General features: G+C 43.5%; 1 protein-coding gene across 2 annotated transcripts in view; it reads left to right on the top strand.

Annotated features, from left to right (window-relative positions):
* The window catches only part of VPS41 (VPS41 subunit of HOPS complex), a 186,997-nt gene that overhangs the window by 145,673 nt on the left and 20,318 nt on the right, over positions 1-21,006 (top strand). For both annotated transcript variants that reach the window (XM_060632220.2, XM_060632221.3), the window contains 5 exons: positions 2,705-2,832; positions 4,581-4,725; positions 6,799-6,840; positions 6,988-7,038; positions 11,072-11,209. In XM_060632220.2, the coding sequence (XP_060488203.1) occupies positions 2,705-2,832; positions 4,581-4,725; positions 6,799-6,840; positions 6,988-7,038; positions 11,072-11,209 (504 nt within the window). The remainder of the gene's footprint in view (positions 1-2,704; positions 2,833-4,580; positions 4,726-6,798; positions 6,841-6,987; positions 7,039-11,071; positions 11,210-21,006) is intronic.

Genomic DNA, 21,006 nt, shown 5'->3' on the forward strand with positions numbered 1-21,006 from the left:
AACAAAAAACAGCTGTCTACCTCTCTGGAATATTGACTTCTCAATTTTCTTCCTAAATGAAGATATGAAGTGGCTGTATTTACTTGGAGGTAGTGATGCTTCATGGCTTGTTTCTATGGGGTACAACCTAGCAGAATTATTTTATTATTTTTAAAAAATTTTTTTAAACATTTATTCATTTTTGAGAGAGAGACAGCATGAGCGGGGGAGGGGCAGAGAGAGAGAGAGAGAGAGAGAGAGAGAGAGAGAGAGACAGACACATGGAAGCCGAAGCAGGCTCCGAGCTCTGTGCTGTCAGCACAGAGCCCGACGCGGGGCTCGAACCCAGACACAATGAGATCATGACATGAGCTGCAGTTGGATGCTTAACGGACTAAGCCACCCAGGCGCCCCATAGCAGAATTATTTTATGAGTACCATGGGCTAGCCAATTGTGCCACTAGAGCTCCATAGTGAGTTAAACTTTGTTTCATAATACTGATGACAAATGTATAAGCTTATTAAAAGTAGGACAACTGCTCTGGCATTTCATTTAATGAACACTGTATAACCTCGTACTTAACTCTGATGGGCACTGAGGTGCTCTCTCACTCTCCCCACTCGATCAGAACAGCCCCCTGATAACCGTGTCCTCTGATTAATCGTAAAGGCCACAGGGTTGATTGCATCAGTATTTCTTAGCACATCTGTTCGAGGGTGCACGGAGCCAGGTAAGCAGAGAAAAGCCTAATGTGAAATGTGATAAGTGTTTATTTCAGTTTATTTAGGAGTCATCATGTTTTTGTCACACAGTGTGACCGGTCATTTTGTCTTATTTTGTGTGAGAAGCTGTCAGTGCTGCAAGACTGTCACATGAAAGGGGAGAAGAGAAAATGGAGCCAAGCCCTTCCCAAACAGTATTATTCCTGGTCTCAGGGCTACTGAGAGCCACCAGTGTTTGGGTGGGAATCTTTTCAGATTTTTTTTTTTTTTATTTTACAAATTATGCGGTCTTAAAACAGAAACTTGATCCAAAGTATCATTTTGGCTCGAAGAACATTTTAATATTCTGATTTAATGATTTTATCTGATGTAACATCTTTACTTAAGTACACCTCTCCCCAAACCTCTCAAGTCAAACAGCAATCGCGCTTTTATGTGCCAAGGTTGCAGTTTGAATGGAAAACGTGTTGCCTATTGTTTTGGTCTCTTGCCATCCTTCCCGGGTTAGTTAGGTAGGACTTTCATGGAGACTGTGATCTTGATTCTTCGGGATTTTCTTTGTAGCAAATCTTGGTACTTTACAGAAGCAAATTCCACCACACTATTTTCATTTCTACATCTCACTTAAGTGGGGCTCCTGGGAGGCCCAGTAGGCTAATCGTCCAACTCTTGATTGCGGTTCAGGTTATGATCTCACAGTTCGTGAGATCGAGCCCCACATCGGGCTCTGTGCTGACCACGCAAAGCCTGCCTGGGATTTTCTCTCTCCCTCTCTCTTTGCCCCTCCCTCGCTCGTGCTCTCTCTTTCTCTCTCTCAAAAATAAACAAACATTAAAATGAATGAATGTCACTTAACTAAATTCATAGTAGTTTATTAAAGGATTAGTTGAGATACTTAATATTAATTATATCTTTTTCAATAACATGAAGATTTTTACTTCCCTTTGCTGTCTTGAATACATCTAAGGTTTTTCTCTACAAGCTGTCAAGGATCAGTAAGCAAACTGCTCTGCCATACTTTTGAGTTACAAAACCTGAGCACTGAAGTCAGGAATGGGAGGGCAGAGAATGCCCAGGATCCTACTGGCCAATAACCAAACGTAGGAGGGAAACAGGATCCAATCAGAAGATCTGGGGTTTTCTACGAGAACCACAAAATGTGAGATCCAGCTAGGGGCTAGGACTTGAGCCAAAGTCCCAAATCCCCTACACAGAACTAGGTTTAGGGGCAAGATGGAAAGAGGACAAAGATGGTGTCTTGCTGATGGTGGGGCGCCGGTGACTCTGCTGTGGGAACAAGCCACCGTGTGTGGCACTGCCAGCTGCACAGGACACCTGTGTGACCAGTGCACACGAGGCCAGACACAGCGGGCACAGAAGGCAGGGAGGAAAGTAGCCAACTGGGGCAGCATCTTCAAGATGTTGAGAATGTCATCTAGCGTTACAGTTTGTCCAGAGTGAGGTTAGAGCAAAGCAAACCTAAGCTCCGTGTGTGCGGCATCACGTTATTGGACACCTGGGGGGCTGCCTTACTTGCGCGGAACTGGATGGCACTACCTCTTCCAGAAACGGTAAGTGGAGATTAGTGGGCAGTAATTGTCTGCCTCCCTCACTGCCCCCAAACCCAGAGCCTGAGAATTGGTGATATGTTCATGAACCAAAGTTTTGCTTGTTTGTTTGTCTGTTTTATTTTAGGGAGAGAGCATGTGAGTAGGGGAGAGGGGCAGAGAGAGGGAGAGGGAGAAAGGGAATCTTAAGCAAGTTCCAGACTCGGTGCAGAGCCTGATGCAGGGCTCAGTCCCACGACCCTGGGATCGTGACCTGAACCAAAATCAAGAGTTGGACACTCAACCGACTGAGCCATGCAGGTGCCCCTGGACCAGAGTTTTGATCATAAAATTATTCCGTCTGTTTACATGAATACTTTTAGGCATCGTTTAAACCTTTTGGATTGTTACTCTGTGTATATAGAGTGTTCTTCTGTTTTCTCCCCCTTGATTAGGGTTTTGCCACTCTGATCCGAGAATGGCCTGGAGATCTGTACAATAATTCAGTAATTGTTCAAGCAGTTCGGGATCACCTGAAGAAAGATAGTCAGAATAGGACCCTACTCAAAACCCTGGCAGAACTGTGAGTACAATTTAGTGCTGCTTTTTCCAATTCAGTCCACATGAGGAGTTTTTCATATTTTAGATCTAGCGCACTCTGGATGGGGAGGACGCAGAAGAGGGAGCCTTTTGTACCATTTTCCTACATTCGGTCTTAGTAAAGTCCTTTCATAAACCTCCGGTGCACAGCTAGCAGGTGAGGAAAACATGTGAAACTGTACAAATGTAATGCAGTCTGTTTCCCTGAGGAGAGGGGACCCTCGTCAGCAGCTCCACGCAGAGGCAGTGGTTCAGGAAGGGAAGAATGCCAGGTCTTAGATTCCAGAAGAAAATCGGTTTCCCAGGCAGGCTCTGGATTCTGTCACTCTTGGATCTGCGTGTCAGTTAATCTCTCAAACGTCAGCCTCCTTCTCTGTAAGATGGATACATTCCTAATGGGATGATTTAAAAGCTTGAAGGAGAAGTCATAATTAAGAACTAATTAAGCACAGTGCCTGGCACTGAGTCAGAGCCTAGAAAATGGAAGCTTGGTTAATATTTTTCATATTTGTTGGGCACTTCAGGTGAGCTGGGCTTCTGTATGCCTGGGACACGAGGATAGGTAAGACACAGTCCTGCCTTGGGGCAGGTCTGGTCTAGTGAAAAGAGAAGCATACCGTGGGTCACCTCAGGAACCCTGTTCCTGTGTCAGCCTCTCCTGAGCATCCCTACCACCTCAGGCCACCCCTCCCCCATCTTCTTGTGTCTTTTGCCAAGACGGAGAAAGTGCACCAAAATGGCTTAGAGTTCAGGGGCGCCTCGGTGGCTCAGTCAAAGTGTCCAACTTCAGCCCATGTCATGATCTTGCAGTCTGTGAGTCTGAGCCCCGCGTCGTGCTCTGTGCTGACAGCTCAGAGCCTGGAGCCTGCTTCAGACTCTGTGTCTCCCTGTCTCTTTGCCCCTCCCCCATGCACGCTCTGTCTTTGTCTCTCAAAAATGAATAAATGTTAAATATTTTTAAAATAATAATTGTTAAAAAAAATTTTTTTTTATGTTTATTTATTTTTGAGAGAGAGACAAAGTGTGAGCAGGGGAGGGGCATAGAGATTGGGAGACACAGAATCCGAAGCAGGCTCCAGGCTTTGAGCCGTCAGCACAGAGCCTGATGCGGGGCTCGAACTAACCGGCCACGAGATCATAACCTGAGCCAAGGCTGGATGCTTAACTGACTGAGCCACCCAGGAACCCCATAATAATTTTTAACGAATAATGGACAATTTAGGTTCAGTTGGTTTTAAGGAGCTGGCTTCAGAATTAATGTGAAAAACAGTGTTTCAATAAAAAAAACACGTGTCAGTTCTAAATGCTCCCCTTACAGAAAAGCTTTTGGGATAGAATCCATTTGTCAGCTGAACACTGCTTTAAAAAATTGGAACTGAATTTTTTTATTACTGGAATAAGAATTCCCTTTGTTTTGGATCATACTTTCTTTGCCTGGTATATGGACTTTTACGAAAAATTTTTGAAAATTTCTATAAAAGAATATGTTTAGTACTTGACCGTTGTAAATTCCCTGAGCTTTGGCGAAATGGGAAGCAAGGTTCTGAAAAAGAAGTTCTTACTGGTCACATATAGTTAAATCCCAAAGAATAGTCTTCCAAATAAAGTGGACTTTTCTATTTAAACAAATTTTTCAGTTTTTCGTATTGCAAAACATGATTTGTATATGTGTATGTGTGTGTTTAATTGAAGTGTTGATGAACATTAATGTAAAAAATTTTGTATTACCAGGTACACCTATGACAAAAATTATGGCAATGCTCTGGAAATATACTTAACATTAAGACATAAGGATGTTTTCCAATTGATCCACAAGCATAATCTTTTCAGTTCTATCAAGGATAAAATTGTTTTATTGATGGATTTTGATTCTGAGGTAATGCATTCTTATTTTAATACCGATCAATTATTTTTACTCTTCTAAAGTTTTAATAATTGAACACCTGTTCAAATGCTGGAGAAGGTAATAAATCAAGTAGCTTGGCTGTATAATCATGTTCAGAACACTGATCCTCACTAGATGTTCAGCTGTATATATATATTTTTTTGAAGCTTATGTATTTCGAAGGAGAGAAAGAGCATGTATGTGCGCAGGGGAGGGGCAGAGAGAGAGAGGAAGAGAGAGAATCCCAAGCAGGCTTGATCTCACAAACCTTGGGGTCATGACTTGAGCCGAGATTAAGAGTCAGATGCTTAACCGACTAAGCCACCCAGGTGCCCCTAGATGTTAAGCTGTTTTAGTACTTGGGATTCAGGAATCCTTTACTTGATGTGGTTATTCTGCAAAAGCAGTCATAATCTCATGTGGAACTTGGAAAGTTGTGTGTGTGTGAAGTAATTGTTTCATCAAACAATTCACATAATTCATAGAAACAGAGAAACTAGCCATACGCTCTGCCTCATTCACCTCTCTTAATTGTATGTTCCAGAATTAAAATTTTAGGTGAACTTCTGTTTTGATCCATTTATTGTGATTTTATTCGTTGGCATTCACAGATTCGGCATGTGGCGTTTCCACTGGGTCAGACGTGGAGGATGTGTTATTTTATTGCATGACAAATTTGAACAGTGGATTCCTTGACCATTGAGGGCACCCAGACTCCACAGCTCACAGTGGCCTGTGTGTGTGTGTGTGTGTGTGTGTGTGCGCGCGCGCGCGCACGTGTGTGTAACATAGAAAGCTAATCACAAGTAACCATGATGGACGTAAAGTTCATAGAACACAGTTCCTCATTCAGAAAATTGAAACTTTAGCTGAAGAGTAGAACCCGTAAGGCTCCAAAAGAATTAAACTGACTTTTTTATTTTATTGCATTAAAGGATGTTCTGCACTATATTATGTATGTACGTATACATGTATATTATGTACATACTATGCTAATGCTACAGATAGTCGTCATAAACTTAAATAGAAGCTAAATCCACTTTTTTTTTTCCCTGAAAGATGCTTTTCACCCTTTTTTTGTACTGAATGGTTCAAGTCCTTCGGGACTGCCGATGTAAAAAGAATGAGTGCAGTTCTGAAGAAGTTCAGGGGCAGAGGGGCTGCTTCTCTGGCACAAGATGATTAAGAGGTTGAAGTGCTTATATAAAAATTAATTACATTTCCCCTTATCTGTTCTCCCCTTATTCCTACCCCCCATCCCCACCATGTGTCTCCAGAGCCGAGTTTGACATGTGTAGCTGTTCAGGAGTATGTGTACCTGTTAAGAGTATGAACCAAAGTTGAGGAATCAGAGTTTTCTAATTAGAAGATGCCTTAAGGATAATCTCTACCATCGTCACATTTTAGAGGGGAAACCAGTGGAGTGGGTAGGTAGGCAGCAGCAGACTCAAGAGCAGGACCCGGGCTCAGGTATCACGAATGACGCTCTGTCTGATGGGCTGTCTTCTCACTCCCTGTTGTTACAGACACAGTCTCATGTGTGTTTTGTGAATGTTAAAGGTCAATAAAGTAAATCCTGAAAGTATTTGTATCCGTATGAGACTCCAGGTATCTAATTGTTTTCCTGGCTCTCAGCCTCTTCTCCACATAAGACCAGCCCCTTACACCTGTGAAACCCATAGAGGGTCTCAGTGAAGGTTCAGGCGGCAGGAAGCGAAGCTCACTTTTGTGGTCCTGGGAACAGTACGCTCTCCGTAGCTAGCAAGAGTGACAGGAGTGACGGAGGCTAGAATATGTGTAGACGAGATGTTTGGTGTTTGGTGAGTTGTAGCAGGACGGTGTTTTAGTGGTGTGCTAAACGTGCAGTCCTCAGATTGAGACACATTAAAATATGTTCATTTACAAGTATCTCCCTTAAGGGCTGTTATAATGCAAAGGAACCCGTATGTGTGGAAAAGAAACCCTCCACTGTGAACTGACAGCATGCAAGGTACACTGTGTTCAGTGTCCTCTTAACACAGCACGTGTCAATGACTGTGGCTACTTTTTTTTGTTTTATTTCAGAAAGCCGTTGACATGCTTTTGGACAATGAAGATAAAATTTCAGTGAGTGTCTTTTGTTTTCATATGTGTTGCCAGATGAGTGCCTGAGAGCACCCTAGCCATAAGGAAGAGAGATGTTTATCAGATAATCTTGCAGCTATGTTTGTGTCCCCCTGTAACTTCATGTTTAAAAATTCCTTTTCTCTCTAGATTAAAAAGGTGGTGGAAGAATTAGAAGACAGACCAGAGTTGCAACACGTGGTGAGCATGACTGTCTTCATTTGCCCTTTTAACCGCACAGTGGTCGAGCCACCTGTCCGTATTGGTGGGGGATATTGGCGTGAATTCGCTCACGACACTACTTGGATTAGAGGTTTGACCACATACCATAATCCGCAATTAGTTTTGCTCTGACCCCCCCCTCCCCCCCCCGCCAAGGGACTAATTACAGATTGGGTACTTTAACTTTGACTCATAATTGTGATTTTAAGAAAAGTTATCATATTCATGTTTGTATCACCAAACTGTGTCCAGAAGCAAGGAGTAAGCACCTTGCTTCTGGAGTTACCACTGAATACAACTGCAGCATAAATTACAACACCTCAGAAGGATCCAAGAACAGAGCCCCATTTTTCTGTCCTTCACCCTCATGCTAGCTCATCCCTCTTCTCTCATTTGGCCTCAGTGGTAGTACTGTTAAGGCCTATTCTAGACTTCCTTGAGAGGCTACTTGGATTCCCTAAATAAAGCAGGAGTGCATGTCTTCTGTGTCTTTTAAAAATGATACGAGAAAAGGCTTCAGAGAAAATAGATGGGTCCAGTAGGACTGTGGGCATCAAATTTGATGGGGCTTGATCCCACTTACAATTGGACCAAAAACCACAAAATACTTAGGAATAAACCTAACCAAAGAGGTAAAAAAGATCTGTACACTGAAAACTTTAGAAAGCTTAGGAAAGAAATTGAAGAAGACACAAAGAAATGGAAAAACATTCCATGTTAATAGATTGGAAGAAGAAATATTGTTAAAATGTCTATATTACCCAAAGCAGTCTACACATTCAGTGCAATCCCTGTCAAAATAACACCAGCATTCTTCATAGAGCTAGAGCACACAATCCTAAAATATGTATGGAATCAGAAAAGACCCTGAATGGCCAAAGTAATGTTGAAAAAGAAAACCAAAGCAGGAGGCATCACAATTCCGGACTTCAAGCTGTATTACAAAGCTGTGATCATCAAGACAGTATGGCACTGGCACAAAAACATACGCTCAGATCAATGGAACAGAATAGAGAACCCAGAAATGGACCCACAGATATGTGGCCAACTAATCTTCAACAAAACAGGAAAGAATATCCTATGGAAGAAAAAGACAGTATCTTCAGCAAATGATGTTGGAAAAACTGGACAGTGACATGCAGAAAAATGAACCTGGACCACTTTCTTACACCATACACAAAAACAAAACTCAAAATGGATAAAAGACCTAAATGTAAGTAAGATAGGAAGCCATCAAAATCCTACAGGAGAAAACAGGCAGCAACCTCTTTGACCTCAGCTGCAGCAACTCCTTACTAGACATGTCTCCGGAGGCAAGGGAAACAAAAACAAAAATTAACTGTTGGGACCTCATCAAGATAAAAAGTTTCTTCATGGTGAAGGAAACAATCAGCAAAACTAAAAGGCAACTGACAGAATGGGAGAAGATATTTGCAAATGACATACCAGATACGGGATTAGCATCCAAAATCGATAAAGAATTTATCAAACTCAACACCCCAAAACCAAACAGTCCAGTGGAGAAATGGGCAGAAGACATGAACAGACACTTTTCCAAAGAAGACATCCAGATGACTAACAGACATGTGAAAAGATGCTCAACATCACTCCTTGTCCTCAGGGAAATACAAATCAAAGCCGCAGTGAGGTACCACCTCACACCTGTCAGAATGGCTAAAGTTAACTCAGGAAACAACAGATGTTGGGGAGGATGTGGAGAAAGGGAAACACTGTTGCACTGCTGGTGGGAATGCAAACTGGTGGAGCTGCTCTGGAAGACAGTATGGAGGTTCCTCAAAAAATTAAAAATAGAACTACCCTGTGACCCAGCAATTGTACTACTAGGTATTTATCCAAGGGATACAGGTGTGCTGTTTCGAAGGGACACATATACCCCGATGTTTGTAGCAGCGCCATCAACAAAAGCCAAATTACGGCAAGTGCCTAAATGTCCATCAACTGATGAATGGATAAAGAAGATGTGGTGTAGATACACAATGGAATTCTACTTGGTGGTCAAAAAGAATGAAATCTTGACATTTGCAACAACATGGATGGAACTAGAATGTATTATGCTAAGCAAAATAAGTCAAAGAGACAAATATGATTTCACTCATATGTGGAATTTAAGAAACACAACAGATGAACATAGGGGAAGAGAAGAAAAAATAAAAACAGGGAGGCAACCATAAGAGACTCTTAAATACAGAGAACAGACTGAGAGTTGCTGGTGGGGTGTTGGGTGGGGCAATGGGCTAAATGGACAAGGGGCGTTAAGGAGGACACTTGTTGGGATGAGCGCAGGGTATTAAATGTAAGTGATGAATCGCTAAATTTTACTCCTGAAACCATTATTACACTATATGTTAACTAACTTGGATTTAAATTAAAAAAAAAAAAATTCAGTGGGGGCTCTTGTATCTTTGCCCACCTCTTTGTACCCCAAGAGGAGGCTCAGGGGATGGAGTCTTTAATCAGAAGTCAGTTTCACACAGGAAGCTTTTTGAAGACTCCAGGATGGGAGTGTGAGGTACTTTGTTGTTTTGTTTCAGTCAGGGGTTGTGCAGATGCTATTGTGATAGCGTTCACGACTGGAAATCTCAAGATTGTCCGCTTTAGCAAGCAAGGCGCCACCATGCTGGCCACTTTGGGATTTGTGTATAAAGCAATGATTTCTGGTCTGCTTGAGGCTTGAGACAGGACTGCCGGTGGGAGGTACCTGCATGGTAATTAGTACAGTGGTGAAATGGTGAGAGCGCCCATCAAAATGACTCCCCTCAAAGTGGCTCCTCTCCCCTGTCAGGCAACATAAGGTCTCTGAAAATTGGCCTTGGCAGATGTGACCGAGCCTTCCCATCCCATTGCACCTCTGGCGACCTGCACCGAGTGTCCTGCTCACACGCCAACCCCAGTGCCAGGGGACAGGCAGGGCCGCCATCAGACCACCGTGGAGTGCCAGCCACTCTCTGCCCCCTTCTGGCCTTGGGGAGACACGAAGGGTTGACCTGAGGAGCCGTTTCTCTGCATGCGTGTGTCGCGCTTAGACTCGTTTAGTGAATGTCCAACTCCAGCTAACCTAGTTGCAGTCACAGCTTCAGGGACAAACCGAGGCCCTGTTTCTCACAAACCAGTTCACTCGACGTGGGAATGTACTTTATGTGACAGGTGCCATCAGGACTGTCCGCCTTGGGTGGGTAACGGGGTGTGTGTTTACACTGAACACTAAGTACACATCAGACGTGGATTTCTGACTTCGGCATAATGTATTGATAGACTTAATCTTGCCTCTGAGTAGAAAGTGAATGACTCACTTCCTTTGAGGTTCATTCACTTTTTCAGACAGCTTAGGGAAAGGAATCGGTTTGGAAAATTGGCTCAGGACACCTGTACTCCTCTTGATTTTTAACCTTGGATGTCACCAGAACACGCAGCATGTCATTGCAGACACAGACCTCAACAAGGCTTAGCAGATGCAGAATGTGTGAGAATTAGTTTAGCACTTGTTGCTTGAGCTTCTAAGAACATACTCTTGTCCCATGACTGTACCCCCTTAATGTAGAAGACCAGAATTTTTAGGATTTAGGAAGGCCACTAATCAAGCATTTTACTTCTGAGGCGAAGCAGACGATGGTAATGATATTAATAACTATTATTAACCTTTCTCTAGTGCTTAGTAAACGCCATTATGGATCCAAGTGTTTTATACCTGGCAACTCATTCAGTCCTCCCAACAACCTCATGAGATTTTTGCAGATAGACTCCGTCACAGAGAGGTCAGTGACCTGTTGAGGTCACATGGCTGGTTAGTAGAGCCAGGTCACTCAAGGCCATTCTCGAAAGAGTACCAGAATGTCCTTGCTCTTCTGAAGGTGTTCTTTCCACTTTTCCTCCACCTAGAGATTTTCCTGAAATCTGCTTTTCCCCCAGGCTATTTCGAATCGAACACGGCAGTGTAAACAGGTATTGTTTTTCTTACTCTCATATTCATGGTGTATTCCTTCGTTCCTTTTAGTATCTGCATAAACTTTTCAAGAGAGACCATCATAAGGGGCAGCGCTACCATGAAAAGCAGATTAGCCTTTATGCTGAGTATGATCGACCAAACTTACTTCCCTTTCTCCGAGATAGTACCCATTGCCCACTTGAAAAGGTAAGTCACAGGGGCGCCCGGGTGGCTCGGTCGGGTAAGCGTCCAACTCTTGGTTTCAGCTCAGATCGTGATCTTGCACTTTGTGAGTTGGAGCCCCAAGTCGGACTCCACTCTGATAGCACAGAGCCTGCTTGGGATTCTCTCTCTCTCTTCTCTCTCTTTCTCTCTCTGCCCTTACCCTACTCACGTGTTTTCTCTTTCTCTCTCTCTCTCTCAATAAATAAATAAACTTTAAACAAAAAGAAAAGAAAAGGTAAGTGACAGACTCATCCCATACACTTAATGCTGGGGCATCCTGATGAGAACTGGAGGTCCTGTTGGCTAAGATTTTGGTGAAGAGTTAGAGCATTTCTGCTCCAGGTTTAATTGGAATAAAGGTTTAATCCGGGGTCTAGGACTCCACCAACCATCAAGCAAAAACGGTATCAGCGGGGTGCTGCGTGGCTCAGTCGGTTGAACTTCCAACTTTGGCTCAGGTCATGATCTCAGGTGGATTTGAGCCCCGTGTCAGGCTCTGTGCTGACAGCTCAGAGCCTGGAGCCTGCTTTGGGTTCTGTGTGTCTCTCTCTGTCCCTCCTCTGCTCATACCCTCTCTCTCTCTCAAAATAAAAAAACATTAAAAAAAAAAAATGGTATCGGGAGTCCGAGTCAGTTTACCAGGGTCAGAGCGGGGCCTCAGAGCAACCTAGGAGGGAGACCCAGGCTACCCCAAGCCGGAGGCGGTTGTCCCAAACTCAAGGTCAGTAACTTAGGTCCTGCACCCTGTCTGCTTTCCACATCCACATCGTTGGCGTCTCTGTATTTCTCTCTTATGCTATATAACATTATAATTATAATAAATTGCTAGTCTCTTTCCCACTATCCTGTACATTCTTTAAAGGACAAGGAGTTTGTCTCACTCATTTTTGATAAACCCAGCAGCCAGCACTCATTAGACATTTCCTAAATGTCTGTTGTATCGTGAGTGGGTGAATAAATGACTACGTACAAGATTCTAGTTAGGACTGCACATGAACTAGTAAGTTTCATGAGCCTGCTCTTTCAACACAGTTGATACCTACCACGTAGGTACTAGAAACTGAGCAATCCAAGGGAACCAGTGTTGTTTCCCGTGGTTCTTCTTGCTGTCTGGAATGCTGTCTAACATCTACAGGTATCTTCCTGAATTCAGATGGCCAGGTAACAGGAGAATAGGGAAGATTGCGGCGTAGGAGGACGCTGGGCTCACCGCGCGTCCTGCTGATCACTTAGATTCCACCTACACCTGCCTAAATAACCCAGAAAACCGCCAGAGGATTAGCAGAAAGGAGTCTCTGGAGCCAAGTGCAGACGAGAGGCCCACGGAAGAGGGTAGGAAGGGCGGCGAGGCGGTGCGCGCTCCACAGACTGGCGGGAGGGAGCCGGGGCGGAGGGCAGCCTGCCGGCCAAGCCAAGCCCCCGAGTCTGGCTGGCAAAAGCAGAGGGGCCGGACGGAGTGTGTTCCAACAGCAAGCGCGACTTAGCATCTGGGAGGTCATAAGTTAACAGCTCTGCTCAGAAAGCGAGAAGGCTGGAGGACAACGGGAGGGAGAGTTGTTGAGCCCCGGACGACAGAGCTCAGCTTGGCGGAGAACAAAGGCGCTCGCCAGCGCCATCTCCCTCGCCCATCCCCCAGCCAAAATCCCAAAGGGAACCAGTTCCTGCCAGGGAACTTGCTCGCTCCGCACAAAGACCCAATGCTGTGCTTCTGCAGAGCCAACACTCTGGCAGCGGGTCTGACTCCCTCCCGCTGCCACACAGCCCCTCCTGAAGTGGATCACCTAAGGAGAAGCGAGCTAAGCCTGCCCCTCCTGCCCCCGTGCACCTTGCCTACCCACCCCAGCTAATAGGCCAGATCCCCAGCACCACAAGCCTGGCAGTGTGCAAGTAGCTCAGACGGGCCACGCCACCCCACAGTGAATCCCGCCCCTAGGAGAGGGGAAGAGAAGGCACACACCAGTCTGACTGTGGCCCCAGCAGTGGGCTGGGGGCAGACATCAGGTCGGACTGCGGCCCCGCCCACCAACTCCAGTAATACACCACAGCACAGGGGAAGTGCCCTGCAGGTCCTCACCACTCCAGGGACTATCCAAAATGACCAAACGGAAGAATTCCCCTCAGAAGAATCTCCAGGAAATAACAACAGCTAATGAACTGATCAAAAAGGATTTAAATAATATAACAGAAAGTGAATTTAGAATAATAGTCATAAAATTAATCGCTGGGCTTGAAAACAGTATAGAGGACAGCAGAGAATCTCTTGCTACAGAGATCAAGAGACTAAGGAACAGTCAGGAGGAGCTGAAAGACGCTTTAAACGAAATGCAAAACAAAATGGAAACGACGATGGCTCGGATTGAAGAGGCAGAGGAGAGAATAGGTGAACTAGAAGATAAAGTTATGGAAAAAGAGCAAGCTGAGAAAAAGAGAGATAAAAAAATCCAGGAGTATGAGGGGAAAATTAGAGAACTAAGTGATACACTAAAAAGAAATAATATACGCATAATTGGTATCCCAGAGGAGGAAGAGAGAGGGAAAGGTCTGAAGGGGTACTTGAAGAAATAATAGCTGAGAACTTCCCTGAACTGGGGAAGGAAAAAGGCATTGAAATCCAAGAGGCACAGAGAACTCCCTTCAGACGTAACTTGAATCGATCTTCTGCACGACATATCATAGTGAAACTGGCAAAATACAAGGATAAAAAGAGAAAATTCTGAAAACAGCAAGGGGTAACGTGCCCTAACAAATAAAGGGAGACCTGTAAGACTCGTGACTGATCTCTCTTTTGAAACTTGGCAGGCCAGAAAGGATTGGCATGAGATCTTTAATGTGCTGAACAGGAAAAATATGCAGCCGAGAATCCTTTATCCAGCAAGTCTGTCATTTAGAATAGAAGGAGAGATAAAGGTCTTCCCAAACAAACAAAAACTGAAGGAATTTGTCACCACTAAACCAGATGGCCAGGTAACAAATACTTTTTAGTCAGCTGTATGTATCAACAAAACAAAATAAAAATGTATTTGACCCTAAGAGATATGTATTAAGAAGTTGATTCAGGGGCACCTGGGTGGCTCAGTTGGTTAAGTGTCCAGCTCTTGGTTTTGGCCCAGGTCATGATCTCATGGTTTGTGGGTTTGAGCCCTGCATTGGGCTCTGCACTGACAGTGCAGGGGCTACTTGGAGTCTCTCTCCCTGCCCCTCCCCGACTCACATGCTGTCTCTGTCTCTCACTTGTTCTCAAAATAAATAAATAAAAACTTAAAGAAAGGAATTGATGGATGGCAATGCAGTTGATGTGCACTGACCACATCTAGAGTTGCTTCTTCAGCCATGTTGATAAATGTATTGGATTTATTATGAACCAATTTCAGCTCGGGTGATTTTCAAAATCTGTACTTAATGAAAAAATATCTTGCCTGCATATTAGTTGATGAAAAACTTTTAACCTTTTAAATTTGGGTCCTAAGACATTTTCCCAAGAAAAATTGGGAAATCATCATCTTACTCTACAAAATAAAAGAGAGGTTTCCCTCTTCTCGCTACAGACTCTGTAATCTAGAGGACGAAAGTGAGACTCTTACTCTTTGAACAGTGCCCCTCCGTTCGTATCTCACTTTCTGAGGAAATGACATTTGCTTCCAGGAGGAGGGACTGACGCTGGGTGTGGGTCTCTGTCTGAGGAGTCAGCCGTGACCAGCCGCCACCCCGGGCTCCTTCTCATTCACAGAACTCAGGTGTGGGGGCACCACCCAGATCCCAAGATGTTGGCATTTCTCACCCTTTCAACCCATCAGGCGTTTTCCAGTCTAGTAGTGTTCAACAGAAGGCACGCTGTTCTACCTAAAAGGGGAGCCTCAGAAAATTGCAGACCTACGAATGGCACTTGTAATACCTAGAACTTGCTTAGAGCATCATATAGACCTTTTAGAATTTTTCTCCCTGATCCACTGAGAAGAGCCAGTTGCATGTAAATGAATTCAACAGAAGCATATTGAAGCTGATTATGTTTTAAGTAGGTTTTTTTTTTTAAGTTATCTCATGTTTTCCACTGAAAGAGAATTTTGAATAAAATGAATTAGAGCTGGTTATGGTAGAGACATGCCATTAAAAATAATCAAGTCAACAAGCTACCTTTTTAGAACTTTCTAGATGAGCTTTCCTGTTACAGATCCTTGAGACTTCTTCATAAGAGATTATCTTTCATCAGGATCCATTGTGTATATCCATCTGTATATTCGCACAAAAATATATCATTATCCTTGCTCAGGTACATAATGCCATCTTAAAGAAGATACACTTTAGTAACTCATGAAGGATCTCATTCTTTTTTCCCTAGAAATGAGAACTTAATAGACATTTAATCATCTTAGAAATCCTTGTATGTTTACTTATAGCCTGAAAAAGAATGAATTCATTCTATATTTAATTATAACCTGAAAAAGCTAGCAATTTATAAAAAGCAAATTTGCCCCCCATGAAATGCATGCCAAGCATGCTAACTGTGAAGTCAAGGTCATGAGTAAAGGTGCACTTGTTCTGTCTAAAGAGAGACTCAGTAAATTTGTATCATTTTCTATTAAATACAAAGTTAAGAACTTAAATTTTTTAATGCCCCCACCAAAGAAATCTCTGTTTCAGAAGAGTGGATAGATGTTTAGTCCTATAAATATGCTTTGGTGGTATTTTGGTGTTCATTTTAATTTAACTGGGAAGGGCCTAACGTTTCAGGACTTTATTCAAAACATGTTGACCCCCTCTTGTTGATAATTCACTTCTGGCAGAATAGTTCTGTCTTTTTCTGGTTCTCTGCCTTTGTGGGGATTTGGGTAATTGTTGAGAGGTAGAGTGACTTCAAATGATGGCTGGGTGAAATCTTCAAGAATCCCAGTCAAACTTAGTTTGTATTGCTTGAAATCCCACAATCGATAATATTTGGCCAAAAACTTTATAGAGATTCTGACATCACATCAGAAGCCCTCTAAGGAAGTGGCATTCACAAGGCAGCAGTAGTTATCAAAGACCAGAGTTCAGGATTTAAAATCACCACAACTCCTAAATTCTAAAACTAATCATAAGCTTTCATGAAACTGTTGTTCCTTCTAAAGAAGATACAGAGGTGGTAGTTATTTATAACATCGACAGCAATTTTAAAAGACCATAAAAATCGTTTATGTTTCCATTGTGCCTTATAACATGTGCCGTGTTTTCATGTACCTTATTTTTATTTAATCTCTACAAAAGCACAGGTAGGTGGATAAAGTCATTTTATCCCCAACAAGCTGAGTCTTCAGGAATTGAAAGAAACAAAACCCAGTCTAGAGCTAATAAGTCAGAGGGCCCAGACTTGGAACTTAGATCTCTTAAGTTAGATGCCCTAGTCTTTCCAGGACAGCGAGGAATCATTTCTCAGGTTTAAAATGTTAATTAAAATAATAGCAATGGTAATGAAGATAATCCTTAGTATTGCAAGAATCATGAAAGGCATCATTTTTTTTTTAATTTTTTAAATGTTTTTATTTATTTTTAGAGAGAGAGAGACAGAGCATGAGTAGGGGAGGGGCAGAGAGATAGGGAGACACAGAATCTGAAGCAGGCTTCAGGCTCTGAGCTATCAGCACACAGCCTGACGCGGGGCTTGAACCCACGAACCACGAGATCATGACCTGAGCTGAAGTCAGACACTTAACTGACTGAGCCACCCAGGCGCCCCAAAAGACATCAGTTTTTAAACTAAATTGCCAACAGGTACTAGTTTTTATTTACAAATCTCATTTGTTTATGCCTAGAATAGATAAAAGCATAATATCAGCTGTGCAGCTTTGGAAATTGATAACTGAATTTACGATCTCCCTCATTTGTTATGGCATTTATAAGGTGGCAATATTTATGAACTTGGAGGAATAAAGCTGGGAGATGCAAAGTTTATGGATTCCCATTAGTGACCTTTAAAGAGTATACTGGATAAATGATGGCCGGGTCAAGTCTGGGTGGAAGTTATTATTTAATTTATAGATGATCAGGTTCTTGTTAGTTACCCCCAAATTTCTCACTCTGTTCCTTGCCTTTATATAAAATCAGGAAAAGGGAAATTAAAACATTACTTCTGCATCATTTTTTACTCCACTTCTGTCATTTTATTTTTATTTTTCTTATGATTCTTTTGTTATGATTCTCCCTTTCTGTCTGTGTCTGTGTTGGTCTCTGTGTCTGTCTGTCTCCCTCCTTTTGGCTTTAAAAATCTTAGTTTCCCTACTGATTCCTCTAGAGGGAGCACTGTGGCCCAAGAACATTCAAGAATCTAGGGAAACATGGTTTTATGCACTATGTCAATAATAGAAAAATTCTGTGTACCAGAAATATTTTCTTTTTACAGTTTACTCAGAATTGGTAGAGATTTCTAGAGTCTCTGCTCTCTCATATAAGAGAAAAGAAGAATAATTTCAGATACTGTCAAAAACTAGTCCTAAAACATTTAAAAATCTGGGAAACTCAAATTTCAGAGACTCAGATTATCTTTGAGCTTGTTATTATACATCTGCTTGCATTCCAGACCATTCTTGACTTCAGACTTGCCTTTAGACGTTTCTTCCCACATGACTTGTCATTTTTCATAATATCCAAACAGAGCTGGCAGCATCATCCTGTGGAATGTTCTACAGTGATGAAACTGTGCTGCCCTGACAAGATAGCCAGGAGCCACGTGGGACAGTCAGGTGGTAGAAAAGCATCTAGTGAGGAACTGAATTTTTAATTTGAATTTGAATAGCTACATGCAAGAGACTGCTGTCTTAGACAGCTCAGGTGAGTCCTCAGGCTACAAAGTCTGTGTGGTTTGAGACAGACATGTTCTTAAATGCTCAAGAGAAGGGGAGATGGCTTTGTCGGAAACTTCTGGTACTTCAGTGTCAGCAAATTTCCCAGTATGAAACTGACTTATAGATACCTTTTGGTAATAAACTAAGCAGTATACTCTTTAGTCACACCATCTTCCTTTAAACATTCTACCTGTCCGGTCATATCACATTTTGTTGTTTATCTGTGCACAACATAGTCTCACCCAGCCGTAAGCCGTCCGTCTGTCTAGCAGCTCGCAGGAGTCAAGGTCCTCAGCTGGTTTCTTTATAACTTTTTGTTGGAATGGTCCCCGGTCCTCTGGACTTCATATTTGTTTGCTGTTTCCTTTCACTATTTAACTGCTCACATGTGTATCCTGTCTCTGCTCTAGAACATCCCAGAAGGGTAAGGAATCCGTAAGAAAGTTACATTGTTTGTGATGATGATTCATTTATGGACCTGACGGTATAGAGATAGGGTAAATCATGTTTTTGATCAAAACAAAGGAAGATCTTCTAGGTGTTAGTTAGGATTAGGTTCAGCTATAAGCGATAAAAATCCCAAAATAATAGTGGCTTCAACAGAGTAGCCACATGGAAGTCAAGTTCTCTGTCACATAGAAGTCCAGGTGGCAGAGCCCCCTGTCGGTGGTGGCCGCCACGCAGTCTTTTCTCCTGGTCCCTCACCTTGTAGGACCTCGAGCTGGAGGTATAAGATAGTATCATTCATGTTTCCGGGAGAAGATTGGGTGAAAGCACGAAAAATAAGAAAAAGCGTTGACTCGCATTGCTTCTTAAAGAAGATTGCCAGAAGCTGCCACATTGCCGGTTCATCTCTGTGGGGGACATTAGTCACACCACTCCCCTGTGGCTAGGAAGGCTGTTTTTTAAATTCTGAGCAGTCATACACCCACCAGAAATCTTATTACTACAGAAAATGGGTAAAGGATATTGGGGGGTAACACCTCTGCCACATAACATTTTTTTTAAAATTTTTTTTTAGTTTATTTTTTATTTTTTATTTTTTTTTGAGAGAGACAGAAACAGCACAAGTGGGGTAGGGACAGGGAAAGAGAGAATCCCAAGCAGGCTCCATCCTGTCAGCGCAGAGTGTGATGCTGGGCTCGAACCCCCAAATCTGTGAGATCACGATCTGCGCCGAGATCAAGTATCAGATGCTTAACCTACTGAACTACCCAGGTGCCCCTGCCATGTAACTGCTAAAGGAATCTTGTGGGCCATCCAACTAAGAGTGTTTCTCTTCATCGTGACCTTCTAGTCTTCTCGTTTCCTCACTTAAATAATTTGTGTACCTCAAACTCCTCCCTGTCATTCTGAAGCAAGGGTTGTTTTTCCTTTCTTTAATGTTTGGTTTAGGGTCCCCCACTCCAACATTGATTTCTACGATCAGCCTTTTTTCCTCCCTTTTTAGCTGTTAATCTCTAACCAGAGGCACATTTAAATCTATATTCTACACAAAAAATTTTAAGTCAAAAATCAGAACTCCAAACCTGATCCTGCTGCCATTTTCCAAGAGGGCTCATTAGCCCAAAGAGCTGCTGAACTTGCTCTGTTCTTTTTATCGCCTTGTTCTTGTTTGTAAAACAACCGTTGGCTTTTTTAACCCAACCATTGGGTTTTTAAATGACTACGCAACCCAATAATCTTCCTCCTGAAACCTTTTCTGCCTACTCCATCTGTTTAAAAAAAAAGATGTCCTGCACACCCACTAGGAGCCAGGCATCGTGCAGGGCACAGGGCTTGAGTCACGTGGTCCCGGGCTGCGGAGAGCAGGCGGTTAGGGATGGTTAACGGCCTGGTAGGTCATCGTGGGGAAGAAGTGTGCGGGCTGCCCCGAGGCTGAGTACCTGGGGTCTGGCCTGCTGGGGGGCTCCGAGGAATATTTGCCTGAAGGGGTGGGGAGGAGGGGTTGGGGGGAGGGAGGGCAGCCTTCCAGGCCAAGGGACCGCAGGGGAGGGGTGAGCGGAGTGTGAGGTGTTGCTGCCCAGAAAGGCGAAGGCAGAGCAGATCGTGGATGTCTCGTAGGCCCCAGCGAAGATTCTTGGCTGTCAGAGCACAGCAGCGCAGTAGGAAGGTTACACATGTAGGTGGGATGGGAGATGAGGTTTCTGGGTGACCTCTCCTCATACCGCACCCAGTTCTGATGCCACACCTCTTCCATAAACCGGAGCTCATGTCCCGTGTCTGTGCATCTGGCCCTCTATTCGTGCCTCCCTGGTCACGGATTGTGTGCTGTTGGCTCTCTGTGAGCCTCCCTGGAGTGCAGCGGCTGCGTGCTACCTCCTTGCAAGGAGAGCTCTCCCCCCCCACCCCCCTGCCCCCAGCCAACTTCCCTGGCGACATCAGCATCAGCATTATCTTTACTACCATCCCCTTCACATCTCCATCCGACGTGACCCTCCAGTGCCCAGTAGACTGTTTGGTAAATGTGTGCCAGCCCGTTCGCAAGTATGCAAGTATTTATGGACACGGTGTGTCTTTTTTCTTAGGCTTAAGGAAATGCAGTCACCTGTGGAGTCCCTCGTTTCTTTACTTGATCTCTTTTTTGATGCTTCTTGATGGTCACATATGGTTTTTTCCCCTCTCAGCTTTTGACAGACCCTTGCCCAGCATTCTGTTTCAAACCCTGTGAGCCAGTAGGAAATATCTGATCTGTGTGCTTGTTTGTGCATCAGACCACTGAGCTGTGGTCCGCTCGGTGCTGGGAATGTGCCGCGATGAACAGCAGTGCCTTCCCAGACCTTGCATTCTGGTGGAGGGACAGGGAGCTGAAAGCGGTGACTGGGAATTAGGTGGGGAGCAGTGCTCTGAAGAAACCTGAAGTCACATCAAGAGAAAGCCTGGTGGGAAAGTCCTTCTCTTCTGTCTTTGCTCATGGAAGGTTCTGCATTATTTCAAATACGTTACCGGTTAAATTCTGTTCAG

The sequence above is a fragment of the Panthera onca genome, chromosome A2, assembly GCF_046562875.1.
Source record: "Panthera onca isolate mPanOnc1 chromosome A2, mPanOnc1 haplotype 2, whole genome shotgun sequence".
Taxonomy (NCBI): Eukaryota; Metazoa; Chordata; class Mammalia; order Carnivora; family Felidae; genus Panthera; species Panthera onca.